Source organism: Vipera berus (genome assembly GCF_964194415.1).
Source record: "Vipera berus genome assembly, chromosome: 14".
In the NCBI taxonomy this organism is placed as follows: Eukaryota; Metazoa; Chordata; class Lepidosauria; order Squamata; family Viperidae; genus Vipera; species Vipera berus.
Window position 1 is genome coordinate 11,774,889 of NC_138217.1, and position 20,999 is coordinate 11,795,887.

The window sequence follows — 20,999 nt, forward strand, 5'->3', positions numbered from 1 at the left end:
ACATCCAGGGTGGGGGGGGGGAAATCTATTAAATAGTCCTAAATAACATTGAGAAAAATGGGCACTTTGCTTAGCCCAATCAATCAAAGCTTTGGCAGCCACTATCACACAACAAAGCTTGCTTGGTGTTGACCTTTCTTTCTTTGTAACAATGTGAGGGGGGGAGCAAACTAGTCTGTTTATTGGCTGATGTTCAATCTATGGTGGATTAAGCAATAACTGAAAGGTAAAATTGAGCAGGTAAGTTGCATCGCAGACACCACGAGCTGACCAAGACTCTTCTAGGCTGCCCTAGCCCCTGTGGCTGAAGTTTTACGCAATGTGTGGATCCAGCATTAAATAGCAAGCTACGATTATGCAATCTTAACAGCATACAAAAAAGTAAATAATAATAATAAAAAACCACTCTTTTTACTGCCAAGAACTGAGTCCTAAACTAGTCATTCTCCAGGCCAAAGGGAAGGATCCAATGATTTCCACAGCTTGTCTAAAACTCTGCCATCCCTCATTTGGAAATCCAGCAAGCGTGCCATTCCGGAGACATCTGCTGTGCCCCTCTGTAACATGCCCTTGCTAAATGCCAGCGGATTCTCATCATGGATCATTTAGACCATTCAGAGACAGGAACCTCATCGGCATTCTGGCCTGGCTGAAGAAGACGTGGAAAGACTTAAGCTGGCTGGCTGTAGCTACCATGGATTGTAGCCAGCGTAATTGATGAAGATGTTGTGAACTCTTTGGTCAGGTCAGCTCCTGAGTTTTAAAATCACAAAACCCATGGCTTGCTTTTCCTGGTGATTTAAGACTTCCCTCTACATTGTTCGATGGCCTCTGCGGTCAACCCCTGCGAGGGAGGCCAGTTCAGAAAAAAACGAGGCAGGGCAAGAAGTTCGGGAATGGCGACTGGCTTATTGTGTTGCCCTGGCGCGGCTCCCAACCTTAGCAACTTTTAAGAGGTATAGAATACAGAATGAGGAGAGTTGGGAGGAACCTTAGAGGTCTTCTAAACCAACCCCCTGCTCGAGCTTCTCCAGTCTCTTCTTGGAAACCTCCAGCGGGGGCGCACCCACAACATCCATCCGCTGATGTTGTTATTCTGTGGCTAAAAACTTACCTACTTAAGTAATGGAAGGTCTGCAAGGAGACCACCGAGGACCCCACAGTCCTCCTCCTCTTCCTCCTCTCTGCACCCCCCCTCCCTTCTAGCACAGATGATGAAGGTCAAATGAAAGAGGACCCCACAGTCCTCCTCCTCTTCCTCCTCTCTGCACCCCCCCTCCCTTCTGGCACAGATGATGAAGGTCAAATGAAAGAGGACCCCACAGTCCTCCTCCTCTTCCTCCTCTCTGCAACCCCCCTCCCTTCTGGCACAGATGATGAAGGTCAAATGAAAGAGGACCCCACAGTCCTCCTCCTCTTCCTCCTCTCTGCAACCCCCCCTCCCTTCTGGCACAGATGATGAAGGTCAAATGAAAGAGGACCCCACAGTCCTCCTCCTCTTCCTCCTCTCTGCAACCCCCCCTCCCTTCTGGCACAGATGATGAAGGTCAAATGAAAGAGGACCCCACAGTCCTCCTCCTCTTCCTCCTCTCTGCAACCCCCCCTCCCTTCTGGCACAGATGATGAAGGTCAAATGAAAGAGGACCCCACAGTCCTCCTCCTCTTCCTCCTCTCTGCAACCCCCCCCCTCCCTTCTGGCACAGATGATGAAGGTCAAATGAAGCGTCTGCAAGGAGAGCACCGAGCTCAGAGACCACCGGGGACCCCACACTCTTCCTCCTCCTCCTCCTCCCCCCTCCAACCCCCCTCCCTCCTAGCACCGATGGGGAACCTCATCAGGGGGCAATGAAACGTCTGCAAGGAGACGCACACACCCTCCCTCCCTCCCGCCAGCTGCCAAGCTCCGCTGGAAAGAGGCTCCGAGCGCCGCCACTTTCGGGCAAGGCGGGAGAGCGCGGCGCCGCCCCCGGCCCTCCCTCGCCCGGCCGGGTTGGCTGCCGCCCGCCGCCCCGCTCGGGTCCGCCCCGCGCCGCTTGGCTCGGCTCGGCTCGGCTCGGCCCGGGCAGATCGCGCAGGCGAGCGAAGATGGCGACGCGGGCGGGCGCCCTCCCGGCCCGGCCTTGGCTGCGGGCGCTGCGCGGAGGCGACCCCCGGCCGGGCAGCCCCGGAGCCCGGTGAGACCCCCCCCCCAGGGCCCCCCTCCCCTCCCGGCGCGCCTTCCTCCTCCTCCTCTTCTTCCTCCTCCTCCCCGCGCCTCCCTCCCGGCTCCAGCAGCCCCGGCCCGGCCCGGCGCTCCCCTCCTCCTCTATCGCGTCTTCCTCCTCCTCCTCTGCTTCCTCTTTATCCCTCCTCTTCCTCCTCCTCCTCTTCCCTCCTCCTCTTCTTCCTCCTCCTCTTCCTCTTTATCCCTCCTCCTCCTCTTCCTCTTCTTCCTCTTTATCCCTCCTCCTCTTCCTCCTCCTCTTCCTCTTTATCCCTCCTCTTCTTCCTCGTCCTCCTCTTCCTCTTCTTCCTCCTCTTCTTCCTCTTTATCCCTCCTCCTCTTCCTCCTCCTCTTCCTTTTCCTCTTCTTCCTCCTCTTCTTCCTCTTTATCCCTCCTCTTCCTCATCCTCCTCTTCCTCCTCCTCCTCTTCCTCTTCTTCCTCCTCTTCTTCCTCTTTATCCCTCCTCCTCTTCCTCCTCCTCTTCCTCTTCCTCTTCTTCCTTGTCCTCGTCCTCCTCTTCCCCTTCTTCCTCTTTATCCCTCCTCTTCCTCCTCCTCCTCCTCCTCCTCCTCCTCCTCCTCTCCGGGCCCGATTCCTGCGCGAAGAGGCAGCCTGGGGCGCTGCGGGCGCACCAGAGAAGGGAGGGGACTCCTCAAGCCCCTTCTGGGCACGGGAGGTTGTAGGAACCCAGTCCTTGGGGTCAATCTGGAGGTCTTCTGCACTGCCCGCCCCCCCCCCCGCGCAAGAGATCCGGGAGAAGTGTGAGCAAAGGCTGGAGGCTCTTTGGCTGGGATGGTCCAGTGCGTCCCTGTCTGGGCAAGGGGTGGGCTAGAAGATCTTTGAGGTCCCCTCGACCCTGGGATTCCTTCCTGCCAGAGGAGAGCGGATGCTTTGGGTTGATGGGAAAAGGGACCTCAAAGTGGCAATCCTGTCCTCCTCGTGGCTGGGTGCTGAAAATGACACTTAAGTCCTTCCTTCTTTCATTCTAAACTTAAAAAGATGGGGTGCTTGGTGCTCCCCCCTCTTTTGCCCCCCAAATGGCCTGCTGAAGGAAGTTGGTGAGTTTGCAGAACCGGAGGTGGACTGGAGTCCAGGCCCTGCTGGGCCAGGCTAGCGTCCTAAAAAAACAGGCCAAACAGTCGGGTTGTTTTAACCCTTAGCCATGATGGTCAGGAAGGGAAACGTCTTCCACGTGCCGGATACAAAATGAATGGAGAAATAAAATAAAATGCAAAACTGTAGCTTGGGACCAAAGAAGAGGATGCCGGGTGATTGTGGTTTATGTTTAGTAAACCGGGAATGGGTTTCGCTTGGTGTGTCAAGCATCCCTGCCAAGTTACTAGTCCCTTTGAAAGTAACAGCCGGGCTAATTGCCACAATGGAGGAAAGGCGGCGGGAGATGGCAGAATTTCCTGAGAAGGCAAAATTGACTTCTTTGATTAGGGGGGGGGGAAATTTGAAGGTGATTGACGAGTTTGGTGATTAGAAAGTGTAGAATACGGGAAAAGAGGAGCCACGATTACTACCCCTTTAGAGTGATGTTAATATAAGTGGATTTATAATTGCTGCAAAGAGATTTATTTATTTCCTTTATAACTTTAATATTTATTTATTTATAATATTTATTTATTTCCTTTATAACTTTATTTTACTTAATAGGTGTTTTGTTTGCTTTCTCTTTACTGATCACTTTCAATTTCTTTGTTTTGACTGTAAAAAACAACCACCACCTTCCATAAAAAATAACTAAAAAGGGGAAAAAAGAGAGATTCGGCCGTGCTTGTACTACAGTTCCCATTCCCTCACCCAGGCAGCACAGTTGGGTGGAGGGGTGTGTGCACTCTGGCTGTGGATGATGGGTATTGTCATCGACCCCAATAGGAAAATATCATTTGTGAGGGGGGGGGAAACAAATCAGAAATTAACTGTTTGTTCTTGTACAGTAAGGAGAGGGGTAGCTGACCAGAGATCTCAGATTAGCCTTTTGAAAAGATTGTTTGCCAGCTATTTTCTGAAGTTAATGAGTGACCAGGATTGGAGCAAAGGTCTTGGTCAAATAAAACAGGGGGGATATTATTAGCAAAAGTTGATTGGTATATACTGGATCATCACACTGGAAGACTACCTTGGCCTTTATCTAAAGAGAGCTCATAGAGAAGGGTTTGATTGCGACTTGTTTTTCAAGATGGTCTCTATCTTATTACGGGAGGCCTACATGGAGTAAAAAAAATAATAGAACAAAATAGAGTAGAACAGAACAGAATAGAATAGAATTAGAATAATAGAATTAGAATAATAATAGAAATAGAATAGAATAATAGGAATAGAATAGAATAGAATAGAATAGAATAGAATAGAATAGAATAGAAGAATTAGAATTGAATTAGAATAATAGAATTAGAGTAGAATAGAGTAATAGAATTAGAATGGAATAGAATTAGAGTAGAATACAATACAATACAATAAGAATAGAAATAAAACAGTATAGAATAGAATAAACAGAACAGAAGAGACAACAGAATAGAATAGAATAGGAATAGAATAGAATAGAATAGAATAGAATAGAATATGCAAATGGGAATAGAATAGAATAGAATAGAATAGAATAGAATAATAGAATAGAATAGAATAGAATAGTACAAATTATAACCAATCAATAAAATAAACGTCTCAACTTTTTTCCAGAGGTTATTCCAAAGACAGTGAAAGTAGCTGGTTTCGCTCACTTTTCGTCCACAAGGTGGATCCTCGGAAAGACGCTCATTCTAACCTCTTGTCCAAGAAAGAGACCAATCACCTCTACAAGATCCAATGTGAGCCCCCCCCCAAAAAAAGTTCTAAATTTCCTTTCTTTCCTGGAACAGCTTCATTTGCACAACCGTATCCTAATTTTATGGCCACTTCAGGCAACGTTTCTGAACTCGGACCCCTTTAAGACGCTTGGACTTCAAACTCCCAGAATGGCTGAGGAATTCTGGGAGTTGAAGTCCGCGTGTTAAGCTGTAAAGTTGATGATCTTAATCCCTGTATGCAATGATTTGTTAAATATATATTATCTGCATGAAGCAATTTATTAAACGGTCTTACACTTCATCAGCGGGCGAGCGCAATGAATTTAACCGGCTACATAAATTTAGCCATTTTAACGCGATTAGGGAGAAAATTGTGCGAAGTGGACTCTAGGCTGCCAATTAATTTGCTGTGATTCACTTCCCATCCGGTTCCCCAACTGGTTTTTCTTTGCTCTCGTTTCAGTCCACAACGTGAAGCCCGAATGCTTGGATGCCTACAACAGACTCGCGTAAGGATCGGCTGCCTCGTTTTTCGTGCAAGGGGGCTGGGATCGAGAAGATTTTGCAGAAGGGAAAATGCAATTTCCTTCCCTGCCCTCTTGCAAGCTTTAGGAACAAGAGCGGAGAGGAGAAAGCTAGAATTGCCACAGAGGGGTTGCCAGAAATGATTCCTTCCTTCCTTCCTTCCTCCCTTCCTTCCTTCCTCCCTTCCTTCCTTCCTTCTCCCTTTCTCATTCCTTCCTTCCTTCTCCCTTTCTCATTCCTTCCTTCCTTCCTTCCTTCCTTCCTTCCTTCCTTCTCCCTTTCTCATTCCTTCCTTCCTTCTCCCTTTCTCATTCCTTCCTTCCTTCCTTCCTTCCTTCCTTCCTTCCTTCCTTCCTTCCTTCCTTCCTTCCTTCCAACTCTGCCCACTGCCAGGAGTTCAATCCTGACCAGCTTGGACATCCAGATTGTGTAACAGTTTCTTCCTACAAGCCATTAGAATTCTCAATACGAAGAAACTGGAACTATAAATACTTGTATTTGTATTTTTTTAAAAGTTTTTAGTTTAGAGTTATGTGTAGTTTGTGTTCTGTTCTTTTTTTGATTCGTGTCGTCTGATGTAGCACCTTGGTCCTGGGGAAACGTTGTTTCGTTTCACTCTGTACTGTACTGTATATTGTTGAAATGACAATAAAGTCGTCTACTACTACTACTACTACTACTACTACTACTACTACTACTACTACAGATTCACGCAACCTTCCCTCCCCCCAAAATGAGGACCCAGATTGTTGGGGGGCAACATGTGGACTCTGTAAACCACGTAGAGAGGGGCCACGAAGCACTGTGAGGTGGTATATAAGTCTAAGGGCTGGTGCAATTGTCTTTCTTTCTGAGCAGCCAAGAATAAGCGTGAAGGCGGTGTTTGTCGGTCCAAGGGAAATATTTTTTCATTAAAACAATTTAATTAAACTAACTGCATTTCCCTGGGAGCGAGAAACACCGCCTCCCCTGTTCGTTAGCCTCCAGGGCGCACTCAGTGATGGTGCGAAACGAGGAGAGGGTTCGGCTTTTAGCGCAATTCAGCTTTTATGCCCCTCTGTTATTTTGCAAATCTGGCTTTCTGCCCCTCTGTTAATTTGGAGCCTTGCTTTGCAGGGAAGAGGTGCTTCCCAAGCTGCATTCCGACACGGATTATCCCTGCGAACTAGTTGGCAACTGGAATACCTGGTACGGCGAGCAGGACCAAGCAGGTGAGGAGGGGAAACTGGCTCGAGCCGGTTATGGTACACAGTCCTCACTTAACAAACGTATGTTCAGTGACCACTCAAGGTGATGAACAGCGCTGCAAAAGGTGATTTGGGGCCGATCCTCACACTTACGACTCCGTCACAGCATCCCTGGTGGTCACGGGACTGCAGTTGGCAAACCGGCCCGCCATTTACGACGGTCGCAGCCACCCGCAGCCCCACGATGGCCACTTTAAGCTTTCCCCTCCCTCTCCCGACGAGCAAGTTATCAGCGGGGAAACTGACAGGGAAGACGGCAAGTCACGTCGAGGCGGACATGTTTTGCTGTGGTTGTTCTGCTTAACAACCACAGCAAAAACAAAGGCAGTAAAATTGATCACGTGACCACGGGGGAGGCTGCGACTGTGTCATTAAGTGTGAAAAAAATGGCCCCACGTCGCGTTTTCCAGTGCCATTGTAATTTCGAAGGGAACTGTCGTAAGCCGAGGACAAGCTGTACGGTGGAACAACCCAGTCCGAGGCTCGCTTGCGTTTGACACCCACTCCTTCTTTTGGGAGCTGTGTAAGAATCGGCCTCTTTCGTCTCTTTGCAGTGCACATCTGGAGGTTCGTCGGCGGCTACTCGGCCCTCATGGAGTCCATGAACAAGCTGAGGGAGAACCAGGTATTTGGGGGTGCCCCATCGCACCCCGGCCTTCCCTGATGCAGCAGGTTGCGGTGCTGTTCAAATGTCCGTTGTTGATTGGCTTGTTAAAATTGTACGTTGCCAAGTGCTGCAGGAGATTCCGGCTGTTCAAAAAAGTATAAAGATTTACAGGTAGTCCTCAGTTTACGGCCACAATTGAGCCCAACGTTTCCGTGAGTTTTGCCCCCATTTTACGACCTTTCTTGCCACCATTGGTTAAGTGAATCGCTGAAGTTGTTAAATAAGTTGCACGGTTGTTAAGTGAATCTGGCTTCCCTCCCCCCCCCATTGACTTGGCTGGTCGGAAGGTCACGAAAGGGGATCCCGTCACCCTGGGGCACTGCAAAAAACATCATAAATGTGAGTCAGTTGCCAAGCGTGTGAATTTTGATCATGGGAGGGCCGCCAGGGTCATAAAGTATGAAAAATGGTCATAAGTCCCTTTATTGTAACTTCAGACGGTCATTAAATGAACTGTTGAAAATCGAGGACTACCTGTATCACAAGTTGAAAAACTCTACAAGAATCTGAACCACTAACGGTCAAGGGAAATGAGCGGGAATTAAGAAGGCAATCCAGGTGGGCTGGATTTAGATCACTTGTGGGCACGCAGGGATTCATAGCTGATGACACGTTTGACTCCTCCCTTCCTCCCTCGGTGTCAGCCTGCTCATCTCCTACAATATGCTCTGTATCTCACTGTGGGGCTACTCTAGGCGGTTTGTCCTTGGCCAGGTGATGCCGCACAAGCTAGCGGCCCACCAAGTTGAGTGGCTAGAGCAGGGGGGGGCTCCAAACCTGGCCACTTTAAGGCTTGTGGACTTCAGTGCCCGGAATTCCTCAGCTCTACCTCCATCTCCTAGACAATTTCTTGGGAACATTTTGGACCAAGACAACACTTCCTTCCTTCCTGCCATCTGACTCTCCCCTTCTTCTCTTCCGGCAGGAATATTTGCAGTTCCGCAAAGAGAGGAGTAGCATGCTCCATTCGCGAAGGAACCAGCTGCTCCTGGAGTTCAGCTTCTGGAATGAGCCCCTGCCGCGCGCCGGACCCAACATCTACGAACTGCGCTCGTACAAGCTGAAGGTGAGGTCTCTTTGCAGGGCCGGGAGAGGGAAGTCCTCCTTGAGAGATTTCCCTTTTTTCTTGGCAATTTATTTATTCGTCTATTTGCATCCCGCCTTGATTATTATTATTTTTTTACAAATCACTCAAGGCGGCAAGCATGCTAGCCTTCCCCTCTTCCCCCTCCTATTTCGTCGAGAGGAATAACCCTGTAGGGTGGGCTGAGAGAGGCCCAAAGACAGCCAGGCACCATTCATGCCTAAAGGCAGGGCTAGTACTCCCAAACGCCTGGTGATACTAGGCTCAAAGTCACCCAGTCAATCTTTTCTTTCTTTTTTTGAATTTCAGCCCGGCACCATGATTGAGTGGGGAAACAACTGGTAAGCAGAAAGCGGTTTAAATATTTTTTTAAAGTTGCCCACAGGTCAGTATAAAAGAGAGATTAATGAGTTCCCCGAAGGACATTTGCAGCTCGCACAGAGCAAAACAATTATGACTAGCGAAAGAGTAATGATGAGTGTTCTTTCATCGCTGTCTTTCTCGCTTGGCGCAGGGCTCGAGCAATTAAACACCGTCAAGATAACCAGGAAGCGGTGGGGGGCTTCTTCTCCCAAATTGGAGAGTTATACATCGTACATCACTTGTGGGGTAGGTAGTCTTGAAACCCCATAGTTCTCTAGAGCTGGGGTCTCCAACCCCCGGGCCCGTAGACCAGCACCGGGCTGCAACATGCCAGCAACCAGGCCGCACAAACAAGCAAAACCCCATCCGCGGGATGCAGGGAGCACCCAAAACCACGTGCTCTCCGGTCCACGGAAAAACCTCTCTCCACGCAACCAGTCCCTGGTGCCCGAAAGGTTGGGGACCTCTGCTCTAGAGTCTGTCCATTTCTGTTACTTTGTCCTGTTGGCTGATTTCACCCATCACGCTACAGACTACTTTGCTGAACAAGCTATTGTGTCCAGGTTAATAACATGATCATCATTACCTATGGTTTATAAGGTTATAATGCCTGGATGTACTTAGCGCTTCTCATATGAAGCCAAAACCAGGCAGCGGCTGAGTTTCCCACAACATGCAGGTACTATTGTCCTCGGCCCCAACTGAGTCCAGTTGAGTTCACTTACCATCCAAGTTGCATGAAAGTAAGCTTATAATTTAGGAGATGTTTTTGTCGCTTTGCAGCCTACAGAGACCTGCAATCTCGAGAGGAGACGAGGAACGCGGCCTGGAGGAAGCGAGGATGGGATGAAAATGTTTACTATACAGGTCAGACATTTTGATAAGGTGCTGCTGGATAGCTTATTCAGAGTTGTGGCTGCTTCAGTGCTCTGACCACATGACCTTCCTTTTCAGTGTTCTGTGACAGTTTTCCAGCCAATCTTGCAATCCCTTGCTCCCTTCCCCACTCAGCAGCAGCCACTCACCTGCCTGCTGAAGAGGGAGGGAGGCTGGGAGGCATTTCCTGTTGGCCAAGGGTATCTCAAGTTGAGTGCCAAGAACGAGTCACAATTTCCCAAGATACTGTCTCATTCTGTGACACTTTGAATGTCCTTCTGTGTTTGCAGTTCCTCTCGTTCGAAGCATGGAATCCCGAATCATGATACCCCTGAAGATTTCCCCGTTGCAGTGACCCACCTTCCCTGGGCAGCGCAAGGCTCAGCCATCACCCGGGGGGAAAAAGAAAACTTCGTTACATTTCCTCCCCAGCCCTTTCCCCTCTAATAATCTTCGTTACTTCCTGGTTTCCTGACCTTTTCTGCTTTGTTTAGAGAGCAGTGTTTCTCTGCCTAAGGCGCTCTAAGATGTGCGAACTTCAACTCCCAGAATTCCCCAGCCAGCACGCTTCAAGAAGACTGGAACTTCAACTCCCAGAATTCCTGAGTCAGCGTGGCTGGCTAGGGAATTCTGGGAGTTGAAGTCCGTGCTTCTTAAATCGCCCTGGTTTGAGGAACCCTGAGCTAGAAAGATTCTGTCCTTTTTTTAATCTGTCCATTCCATTTTTTTTTCTTCCTCCCAACTGTCAGCGTGTTAATTCCCAGTTGGAGCAGAGGCTGCTGGACCAATGAACGCTTAGCTTGTTCTGCAGAGGAAGAGGATAATCAAATATTTGATGAGTGGCTATTGCCGAGAGCTGACTGGTGCCTATTGTGAGGGACGGACGCTTTTAAAAAAATTTTGTCCACCAGATTCTCTTCCTTAGTGTCCGGCCTCTTTTTTGGAGGGGAAAGTCCCCCCCCCCACCTCCTTTAGAACGAAAAGCATTCTGACATCTGGAAGCATTAATGTGGGCCTGCCGTGGCCACGGATGCTTGTGACAAATAGTTTGAGCTTTAGCGACTTAAAAAAGAATTGACAGTAGCATTAATAATAATCATAAGGTCTGCTTTTCAAGGGCTGTGTGACTTGCCTTATTGGACACGCAATTAAATATTTAACACACTGATCTGGGTGCCCTGCGAGGGCATGACCTTAAATGTTTGGGACAAATGCTTAAATGTTTGGGGCAGAAGCCGCATCAATGGAGGGATAGCATCAAGGTCACCTTTGATACGCCACTGATAGAACACAGGTATCCCTCAACAACAGTTTATTTATTTTATTTATTACCTTTATATCCTGCCCTTCTCCGAAGACTCAGGGCGGCTTACAAGCTTAGCAGTAGCCTTCATTCTATGTATATGCCTGTTAGGGCTTTCACACACCCCCAAGCGGCATTATTACAGCTTAATTGCCCCCAACAATCTGGGTCCTCATTTTACCTACCTCGGAAGGATGGAAGGCTGAGTCAACTTTGAGCCTGGTGGGACGCGAACCTGCACTAATTGCAGGCAGCTGGTGTTACTTAAGGAGGCATTAGCCCACTGCTCCACCAAGGCTCAAGTTTGTTTAGGGACCGTTCAAAGTCACAATGGCGCTGAAGAAAAGTGACTTTTTTCACACTTAGCGACCGTTGCGGGATCCCCACCGTCACGGGATCAAGTGATTCACACTTATGGAGGTTGCAGTGACCTACCTGTATTGCTTCAGGTTTTGGTCAGTGCAATAGAAAAAAAGATGAGTGCAGAGAAGAGCAAAAAGATGAGGAGGAGCCTGGAGGCTCAAACGAAGAACGGCTGCTGGAATTGGGGAGGTCTAGTTTAACGAAAAGGAGTAGGGGAGACATGATAGCATCTTCCAATATTGGAGGGGCTGCCACAAGGAAGATGGGGGGGAGGGTTTAATCTATTCTCCAAAGCGCCTGAAGGCAAAGGCAAGAAGCAACGGATGGAAACTACTCAAGGAGAGAAGCAACCTTGATCTAAGGAGAAATTTCTTGACAGTGAGAACAATTAACCAGTGGAACAACTTGCTTCCAGAAATTGGTGCTCCATTATTGGAGATTTTCAAGAAAAGACTGAAGAGCAATTTATCCGGAATGCTAAAAGGGTCTCTTGTCTGAATGGGGGGGGGGCTGGATTAGAAAACCCCCAAGGTCCAGAAGTTGTGGGTGCTCCGTCACTGGAGGTTTTCGAGAAAAGTTTGGGCAATCATTTGATCGGGGTGCTATAAGAACTGCCTAGGAAAAGGGTGTTGGACTAGAACAGGGGTCCCCAACCCCCAGTCTGCCAGGGGGCCGTGGCATGGCAGCAACCGGTCAGCACAAACAAGCAAAGCCCCATCTGTGGGATGCAGGCAGCACACAAAACCACACACCCTCTGGTCTGTGGAAAAACCTTTCTCCACGGAAACGGTCCCCAGTGCTCCAAGGTTTGGGGACCTCTGGGCTACAAGACCTTCAAGGTCCCTTCCAGCCTTGTGATAATACCGCTTTCCTTTGCACAGTTATTTTTGTGTGGTTTGTAATTCTCAGGATGGTAACCCTTTGGTAAGGAAGCCGCTGCCGTGCCTAAGATATTAACAATTCTCAAGTATGCAAGATGCATCTGTGGGGTGCACGCTGACCTCCCGAGAGTGATCTTTTGTTCTCTTCTCTGCTTCTCTCTGAGCAGGTGCTTGGTCAGCGTCAAGCCAAAGTCTCAACAACAAAAGTTTGTAGGTCGCACTCGGCCTGACCTCGTCCTGGCAAGGAGGCTTTGAAGCATGGATGGCTTTTTAAAAAAATAATAATGATAATAATAATTAATTGAGGGAATTTTTAATCCATTAGAAGAATAGGTAAATCCTCAACTTAGGAGCACTCAGCTGAAATTATAAGGACCTACCTTGGGAGGACTTACTCATTTCCCATTTCACTGTTTCATAAATACAAACAAAAATAAAAATGGGAAATTAAGGGAAGGAAAAAGGGGTGGGCGGAGAAAATAGGAGGTATGAGGGAAGAAAGGGGGGGGGAAGCGTTGACTTCCGACTCTTTTTAGCACAGTGCAAGATGATAACATTCCAGCCTCAACATTTTACTTCTACCCATTAGAATATAAACTAGCCATTTCTATAACAAGTCGGAGTTTCGGGGGGGGGGGTTTCCATCCCAAGCACAAAATCCAGAAGTGATATCCAAATAATAATTTTAAAAAAAACATTAATTATAATCCAGGAGAGAAGCAATCTAGAACGAAAAAGAAATTTACTGACTGTTAGAACAATTAACCAGGGGAACAACTTGCCTCCAAGAAGTTGTGGAGTGCTTCGTCACTGGAGACTTTTAAAAAAAGAGACTGGTCCACCATTTGTCTGAAATGGTATAGGGTTTCCTGCCTGAGCAGGGGGTTGGACTAGAAGACCTCCGAGGTCCCTTCCGACTCGGTCTAGGTTCTTTGGAGGCAAGGAGGAAGAGGTGAGGTGCAGTTAACTTTGAGTGAGGAAACTGGCATTTGTGTCTGAAGAGATATCATGTTGTAAAAGACAGGATCGACCTCCCATCAGTCCAAGAGACAGGGGGCTGAATAACCGGTTGAAGTTATAAGAAGTAACAATATAATAATAATAAGTTGGAAGGGACCTTGGAGGTCATCTAGTCCGACCCCCTGCTCAGGCAGGAAACCAAGCAACAGAATATTTCCTTCAATAAATAAATCAAAATATCAAACAAGAGTCAACAGACATCACCTCTGCTCGCAGGAGATGATGACTTTCCCTGGACTGGCATGCTTTAATCCTGATTCCTGCGCAGAGCAGGGGTGAGGCTAAATGACCTCAATGTTTCTGTCCCACTTTTCTCGATTCTAAATGTGGCAACAGGTGGAGACATCAACACAGGCCTTTCTTTCTTCACGTTTAGCCCTTAAGTACGGAAAGCTTCTCTTTGTAAAAATGGAGGGTATTTATCAACTGCTGACTCTGAGTTCTGGATCGTGGCCAGATTGGAATTTTTTTTTAAAAAAAAGAACTTTGAAATCCTTCCCACTATCTAATCCAGAAATCATGCAAAAAGGACAAGACATTTTATGGCCACCCGTCGATCTTGCAAGTCCATGTCACGCTTGGCTGCGTTGCAAACCTCGGCAGTTAGATCACCCCGTTTTCATGGAAGGATTCTTTTTTTTTCCCCGGTTCTCTTCCAACACCCCACCACCACCACCATGCATTTTCTGCTTGGGTCATTTCAAGCCAGCATATTTCTCCGGGGCAAAAAGGTTCCCCAAATTTCCCAGGCTGCAGAAACTTAATAAATAATAAAACTCCTTCATTGTTGTTGTTTTTTTAATCTGCAAAAACTGCTCAGCCTTCCTATAACTTGTAACCAGATGGGTAAATTCTGCTTTATTACAGAACACACACAAACACACACACACGCACACAGAGAGAGAGGAAAAACTCTTGCTGTTGATTTGCCGGGAATCTTGAATTTCAGCAAGAGCAAGAACGCTTTTGCCCTGAAAGACTGTTAAAAAGTTTTTCCTGGCCTCCCTGGAATGCGGAGAAATGACGCAGCCTATTTCTCTACCCACAAGCTGGAGGGAGAATTTTGAAAAAAGCCTTTTTGGATCCGGCTGTAGAATTGCTCTGGAGGAGCAGCCCCAATCTTTTGGGCACCAGAGGGTTTTTTTTCCACGGACCGCAGCGGAGTCTGTTTTCATATGCTGCCTGCATCCTTAGTTGCGCATTTCTCCTTAGTTCCAGGTTGCTTCTCTTCTTGATTACTTTCCATCTGTTGCTTCTTGTCCTGCCTTCTGCTGCTTCTGAAAATAGATTGACAACACACACACACACCCGCCCTCTTCTTTGTGGCAGCCCCTCAACTATTGGAACGCTGCTATCACGTCACCCCCGGTCCTTCTTTTCCTTAGACATACCTGAAAGGATTAAAAGTATTATTCAGAAATTTCTAATGAGTCTAAAGGTTGAAGCAGAAGCCAACTGAAGATCAGAAATAATATTTTAGTATTGACAAGTACAACTAGGAAAAGCAGAAGTCACAAATTGTAAGGGGAAATATCCAAACAACATAGGAGACGGCCTGTGGTAACAGAAAATCAGATGGTGAAAGATAGGATATGGACAAAGGGGGCTTCCTAGAACATGGGAAGGAGAGTGGTTTTAGGCGGTCCGGATAGTTTCTCAGATGATTAGGGAAGGGGCGTTGAGTGCGATAGGGGAGGTGGAATCTGCGTCGGGGATAGGATATAAAAATGTGTCAAACAGCTCTGTAAGGTGTGGCTGAACTCCTGTGTGTGTTTCAGTCCAGCAAGCCTTTGCAAACGCTTCTTTTGAAATAAAAACTTCGTTGCTGGAATTCCAAGTGAGTTTGTTTTGGATCTTGAGCCACGTTCCAAACATACCCAATTCCTTCAACCGCTCCTCTATGTTTTATCAAGCGGCTATCCAGTCTCCTCTTAAAAGCCTCCAGTGATGGAGCACCCACAACTTCTGGTGGCAAGCCGTTCCACTGGTTAATTGTCCTCACGGTCAGGAAATTTCTCCTTAGTTCCAGATTGGTTCTCTCTTTAACAATCTCCCCCCACACACACACCACCGCCTCTTATCATGCTCTTGCGTGCTTTGGAGAATAAGTCAACCCCTACTCAAAAAGCTGAATAGGTCAATCCTCGCAAGCAAACAGCTTTGCTTTTCTCTCCTTCCTGGAAGATAAATTGTTCTGATAGAGGAATAAAACCATCCGTATCTTATCTCCCATCGCTGCCAAGGCCAAGGTTGTGACAAGGCTATAAAGGCTGAACTCACCTGGGTATCAACATTCATCCTGACCGCTGACAAAATGAATCCTGCTCACCTCCTGGTCCTGGCAGCAGGTAAGTGGAGATCCAGTCGATCTAAAGAATCCACTCAGGAATATGGCAGGCTTTCCTAACTCAGTAGTTTCCAGAGGTTTAGGCTGTCTAGGAGACAAGTCTTCCAAAAAGCAGGAAGGCTGACCCAACCTTCACCGGGCAGGGATTCGGCTGCTGGTTATTTGCGAAACACACTAACACTGATTTCCTTGTGTGTAGTTTGGGTCCCTTTTTTGGCCGCCTCGGAACCCGTCAGGCCTCGCAGCCTGTTACAATTCAGCAACATGATCAAATGCGCCATCCCCGGCAGTAAACCCTTGTTGGATTATGCAAACTACGGTTGCTACTGTGGCTTCGGAGGCAGCGGGACACCTGTAGACCAATTGGACAGGTAAGCCCTGACCTCCCTCAGCACAGGGGTTCTCCAGATCACATGTAGAACATAAATGTTCTAAATAGGTTCGGAAGGGATCTGGGAGGTCTTCTAGTCCAACCCCCTGCGCACGGCATAGATCCTACACCATTCCAGACTTCCTTTGGGCTTGGCGGGATGGATACAAGGGAAGACAAGTGGCTGTCCAGTCTTTTCTTAAAAACCTCCCGACTTGGAGCACCCACAACTTCTGGAGGCAGGCTGTTCCACTGGTTAATTGTCCTCACTGTCAGGAAATTCCTCCTTAGTTGTGGGTGGCTTCTCTCCATGATTCGTTTCCATCTGTTGCTTCTTGTCCTGCCTTCGGGCGCTTTGGAGAATAGCCTGACCCCCCCCCTCCCTCTTCCTTGGGGCAGCCCCTAGAATATTGGAAGACCGCTATCATGTCACCCCCTACTTTGGCTTCGTAAATCAAAGGGGATCGCTTGCGTGGAGTGATACAGGGGACAGAACTTGGGAGGCGTGGCAAAGAGATGCTATCTAGGGATCAGCCAGATAAGAGAGGGCATAGTTCGCAGCTACGTAAGGGGTGGAGAAAGAGACTCTGAAGGGACACACATACCCCTACTTTCTCAGAAAAGGAGATGGCAGGAGAATTGCACTTTCAGATCTGCAAGGTTACAGTAAGGTAGATTTACAATGAAATTCAGAGAGCTCTAAGAATCCCACAGTTGTCGTTGTCCTCCTCCTCCTGCCACAAACCCCACACCCTCCTAGCACTGATGACGTTACTTAGTTGGGTCATGAAACATCTGCAAGAAAACAACCAAGCTCAGAGAGCTCCAAGGGCCCCCACCCCCACCCCCAGAGAGGACTTCTCACACCTGGAGAACCAGCCCTAAATCTTCCTGCTTTCTGGCCAGGTGCTGTCAGACCCATGACCTCTGCTACGCTCAAGCCAAGAAACATCCTGCATGCAGGTTCCTCCTGGACAATCCGTACACCAAGACCTACTCCTACACCTGCTCTGGAGGCAGCATCACCTGCAAAGGTAAATATCACAAACCCCCAACCTGTCTTTCAAAGACAGGTAATCCTCGAATTTCAGCTATTCTGTTCAGCGGCCGTGTGACATTACAACGGCAAGGGGGGGAAAAAGGGACTTGAGACCGATCTTCTCGTGCAGGTGCTTATCACCCCACGTTCACCTGTTCACGCTTCAGTTGCTCGACAGCCAGGATGTATTTACGACGGTCGCAGAGTCCCCGGCTCATGTGCTCTCCCCGAGGTTCACAATTTTCTCCTTCCTTTCAGATGACAAACGTGAGTGCGCAGCCTTTATTTGCAACTGCGACCGCTCGGCCGCCCTCTGCTTCGCCAGGGCCCCTTACAACAAGGAGTACAAGAATTTGGATACCAGCAAGCATTGCAAATAATGTTTGAGAGACTTCAACACAAGGACCTCGGCCACTACTCAGGCGCGCGTGGGAATTCTCTGGACGGGGCCTCGCGTGGCCGCCCGTGAAACAGAAAAGACAGACGCTGCACCAGCACAAAATTTTTTTATTAAAAAAACCAAACAGAAATGAAGCAATCGTTTCCTGAACAATAAAATGAGGCATTGATGTCCATTTAGGTTTTTCGTTATGTTTTCTTTATTGATGGGAAGAAAAGCCCAGTGTGGGCATTGCAGGTCGTGACTTACACCCAGAATCCTTTGCCGTATTACTGCATTTTTGCCCAGGGCCTCTCAAATTGCAGACTTGCAGTGTGTGTGTGTGTGTGTGTGTGTACAGGAAAAACAGGTGCCCCTTCACCCAACCAAATTCCTCCTTTAAAGGCTGAAAAAATTACCGTTAGCTCCTTCCATGTCAGAGAACTAAAAGAATCCTGGTTATGAAGTGCCTCGGTGATGATCATGGAACAGGGTGATGGTTGTAAATGCCAGAATTAGTCACCAACCTCGTTTTTCACGTCGTCATAAATTCCAGGGGTTGCTAAACAAGACAGCTGGTAAGCAAGGCCTATCTGCACAGGTAGTCCTCACCTTACAAGTTCAGTTCGTGACCGTTCAGTTACGACAGCACTGGAAAAAGTATCTTATGACTGTTTTCACCACTATGACCATTCGCGCCCGTGATCAAAATTTGAGACGCTTGCTCACTGGCTCGTACTTATGACGGTCATCATGGGATCCCCTTTGGCCACCTTCTGACAGGCAAAAGTCAAAGGGGAAGCCAGATTCACGTAACAACCGTGTGGCTAACTTGACCACTGCAGCGATTCCCTTGCAAAAAAAAAAAAGATCGTAAAACGGGACAAACCGAGAGTTGAGTTAAACTGGGGCAAAGCTAGGAGTTGAACTCTGGGAGTTGAAGTCCACAGGTCTTAAAGTTGCCAAGGTTGGGCACCTTTGCTTTAGATGTTGGCAACCTGATTTCATGGAGGGAAGGGGTGCGACAAAGCAGGGATCAGCCTGACACCCAACTATTTGCAGCTAGGTTGCAGCCATTTTGACACTGTTGGAGACCAGTCTTGGAAACACGCAATTGGTTCTTAATTTCTTGATGTCACAATTCCTCTCCGGAGCAGCTGTGGGCCAAGTGGATGGAAGGTTTCTCTCCCAGAGCTACTCCTGCCCAGAGGCCAAACTACATCTTCTTTCCTGAAAAAGATCAGCTCTTTGGCTACTCCAAGCCCACCAGACTTGGGAGAAGAAGCCCGTTGCCAGCAAAGTCACCTCTGTAATTAAGTACATACTTCCAAAGGCTTGTGGCCACCAGAACAAAATCTTGGTGGCAATTCCGTTGAGCATCTTCCCGAGACAAATGTATCCGGATCTGGTTCTTTGGCTCAGGACGTCCCAAGTAAAAAATGTTCCAATCTCTCAGCCATCCCAAAAGCCAGCTGCCTGTAACCTGGGACCCTTCTGTTCCCAGGGTCTCCAGTGAATTTGGGAAGCATAAGATGAGAACATTTTGAGATGCTGGCTGGCTGAGATTTCAGACTTAAGATTGAGCCTAGGACAACCTGCAGATTTGCTAGCTCGGAGTTTAGCGTTTGTGTGAACCCATCTGGGACTCTCAGTTGATGTTTGGGTGAAGCTAGGTCATCAGAAAAACCTGTCATCGCTTCCTTCGTTAGCAATTATTATTATTACTGACAGTTATAATGAAACGCGGTCACTTTTAATAGGAACATTTGCATATAATCCACATGTAGATAAGCTGTCTATATTTATTATGTACGATTATAAAAACTAGGTGTGCCTGTGTAGGTGTTTTTTTTTTACTTTTCCTTAATTGGCTTAATAAGTAAACAGCAAGTAATGCGAATGAATTGGATTCTGTTTTGTAATTAACTGGGTAGATGTGAGGAAAGAAACCGCTGTAGGGGATCGGGGCGACGTGTGATGGACACAAGCCTTTTTCTCAGCTTTCCACGTTTTTCTCCCCTTTCCAGTCCAACAATTGCAGTTACCCCAAAGTAATGTGGAGACGCTTTAATCCATGGGTGTCCAACCTTTTGACTTTCCTGGGTGTCATTAAGAGGAATTGTCTTGGGATGCGTATCAAATATATAATATAGTTAATGTATGTAAACATCGCTAGGAACCACATATGGGTAATCCTTGGCTTACAAGCTTTAGTTTAGTGACTGTTAGAAGCTACAATGGCATTGAAAAAAGGAACGTGCCAGCTCTAATCCGTGGCTTCCTTCTTCTGAGTAGGACAAGGATGGAGATGCTCAGTGAATTTGACAACGAGTCCCCGCTGTACGTCTCCTTCTGCAGGCGGGTCTCCCCGGAGGATTTTGAGAGCCAGTCCCTGACCTACACCCAGAAAGCTTTGCGGGAGCTTTACGCCCACATGGAACAAAATCCGGGCATCTGCGCACCGATTGTGCAGAAGCGGAAGCAGCTGGACAGCCAGGACACTGGGTTGGTGTCCTATGTGAAGGTACGATTTAGGTTTTATCGGAAAGTGGTGGAGACAGACAGAGCTAGTCCTCGGCTTAACGGCCGTTCATTATGGGACCGCCCGAATTTGCAGCGTCCCTGAAAAAAGCAACTTAAGATCGTTTCGCACACTTATGACCGTTGCAGCGTCCCCATGGTCATGGGATCAAAATTCAGACGCTTGGCAACCGGCTCATATTTATGACGGTTGCAGTGTCCCAGGGTCAAGAGATTCCCCCCTTTGTGACCTTCTGACAAGCAAGGTTGACTCAGCCTTCCATCCTTCCGAGGTAGGTAAAATGAGGACCCAGATTGTTGGGGGCAATAAGCTGACTTTGTAATAATGCCACTGGGGGGGTGCGAAAGCCCTAATAAGCAGGCATATACATAGAATGAAGGCTATTGCTAAGCACATTGGTTTCTGCTTAAATTGTAAGCCGCCCTGAGTCTTCGGAGAAGGGCGGGATATAAATGGGATTAAAAAAAAAAGTCAAGGGGGAAAGGAGAAGGGGGAAGATGGAGAAGGAGGAGGAGGAACAGGATGAAACATTCAGAAGTGAGATGAGCGTTCCAATTTCAACCCGTTCTAGATCAGGGATGATCCAACCTTGGCCACTTGGAAGACTTGTGGACTTCAACTCCCAGAATTCCTCAGCCAGCCCCAGCTAGCATGGGAGTTGAAGTCCACAAGTCTCCAAGTGGCCAAGGTTGGACACCCGTGTCCTAGATGGGGTTCCAGGTCCTCCTCTGCTTCCTGCCCTCCTTCTCACGTTCTCCTGGGCTATTTCCCTCCCAGAGACCGAGAGCCACTGTTGATTGCCGTTGTTTTGGTACAGCCAAAGCCAACGTTGGCGAAGGGATGATAGACAACAAGCTCTTCTCATTGTCAGGCCAAGTTTTCTTCCTTGTTTCGCCCCGAGCATTCCCTGAAAATGGATGACATACAGAAGGAGGTCAAGCAGCTGAAACGGGAGATGCAGAAGGTGAATAACTACGCTTTGGGTAAGTCTGAGGT

At 47.9% G+C, this 20,999-nt stretch overlaps 2 protein-coding genes across 2 annotated transcripts; both read left to right on the top strand.

Moving 5' to 3' along the window:
- The first annotated feature begins 1,957 nt into the window (after positions 1–1,957).
- Positions 1,958–10,945, top strand: NIPSNAP1 (nipsnap homolog 1). Its single transcript, XM_081338703.1, has 10 exons — positions 1,958–2,174; positions 4,891–5,018; positions 5,461–5,506; positions 6,639–6,733; positions 7,324–7,394; positions 8,362–8,502; positions 8,830–8,861; positions 9,035–9,129; positions 9,667–9,750; positions 10,050–10,945. Exons 1-10 carry the CDS (start codon positions 2,086–2,088, stop codon positions 10,112–10,114), a joined length of 846 nt encoding a protein of 281 aa, XP_081194829.1. The 5' UTR covers positions 1,958–2,085; the 3' UTR covers positions 10,115–10,945.
- Positions 10,946–15,432: 4,487 nt separating this feature from the next.
- Positions 15,433–17,499, top strand: PLA2G1B (phospholipase A2 group IB). The gene is made up of 4 exons (XM_081339057.1): positions 15,433–15,674; positions 15,873–16,044; positions 16,950–17,077; positions 17,341–17,499. The coding sequence occupies exons 1-4, from the start codon at positions 15,641–15,643 to the stop codon at positions 17,460–17,462; spliced, it is 456 nt and encodes a 151-aa protein (XP_081195183.1). The 5' UTR covers positions 15,433–15,640; the 3' UTR covers positions 17,463–17,499.
- The last annotated feature ends 3,500 nt before the right edge of the window (positions 17,500–20,999 follow it).

Excerpts from the sequence above, each read along its gene's own strand:
- NIPSNAP1 (XM_081338703.1), top strand. The coding sequence starts at position 2,086 with ATGGCGACGCGGGCGGGCGCCCTCCCGGCCCGGCCTTGGCTGCGGGCG. Across the intron at positions 5,019-5,460 it reads TCACCTCTACAAGATCCAAT|TCCACAACGTGAAGCCCGAA; the intron begins GTGAGCCCCCCC and ends CTCTCGTTTCAG. Across the intron at positions 8,862-9,034 it reads ATTGAGTGGGGAAACAACTG|GGCTCGAGCAATTAAACACC; the intron begins GTAAGCAGAAAG and ends CGCTTGGCGCAG.
- PLA2G1B (XM_081339057.1), top strand. The coding sequence starts at position 15,641 with ATGAATCCTGCTCACCTCCTGGTCCTGGCAGCAG. Across the intron at positions 15,675-15,872 it reads CCTCCTGGTCCTGGCAGCAG|TTTGGGTCCCTTTTTTGGCC; the intron begins GTAAGTGGAGAT and ends CCTTGTGTGTAG. Across the intron at positions 17,078-17,340 it reads AGGCAGCATCACCTGCAAAG|ATGACAAACGTGAGTGCGCA; the intron begins GTAAATATCACA and ends CCTTCCTTTCAG.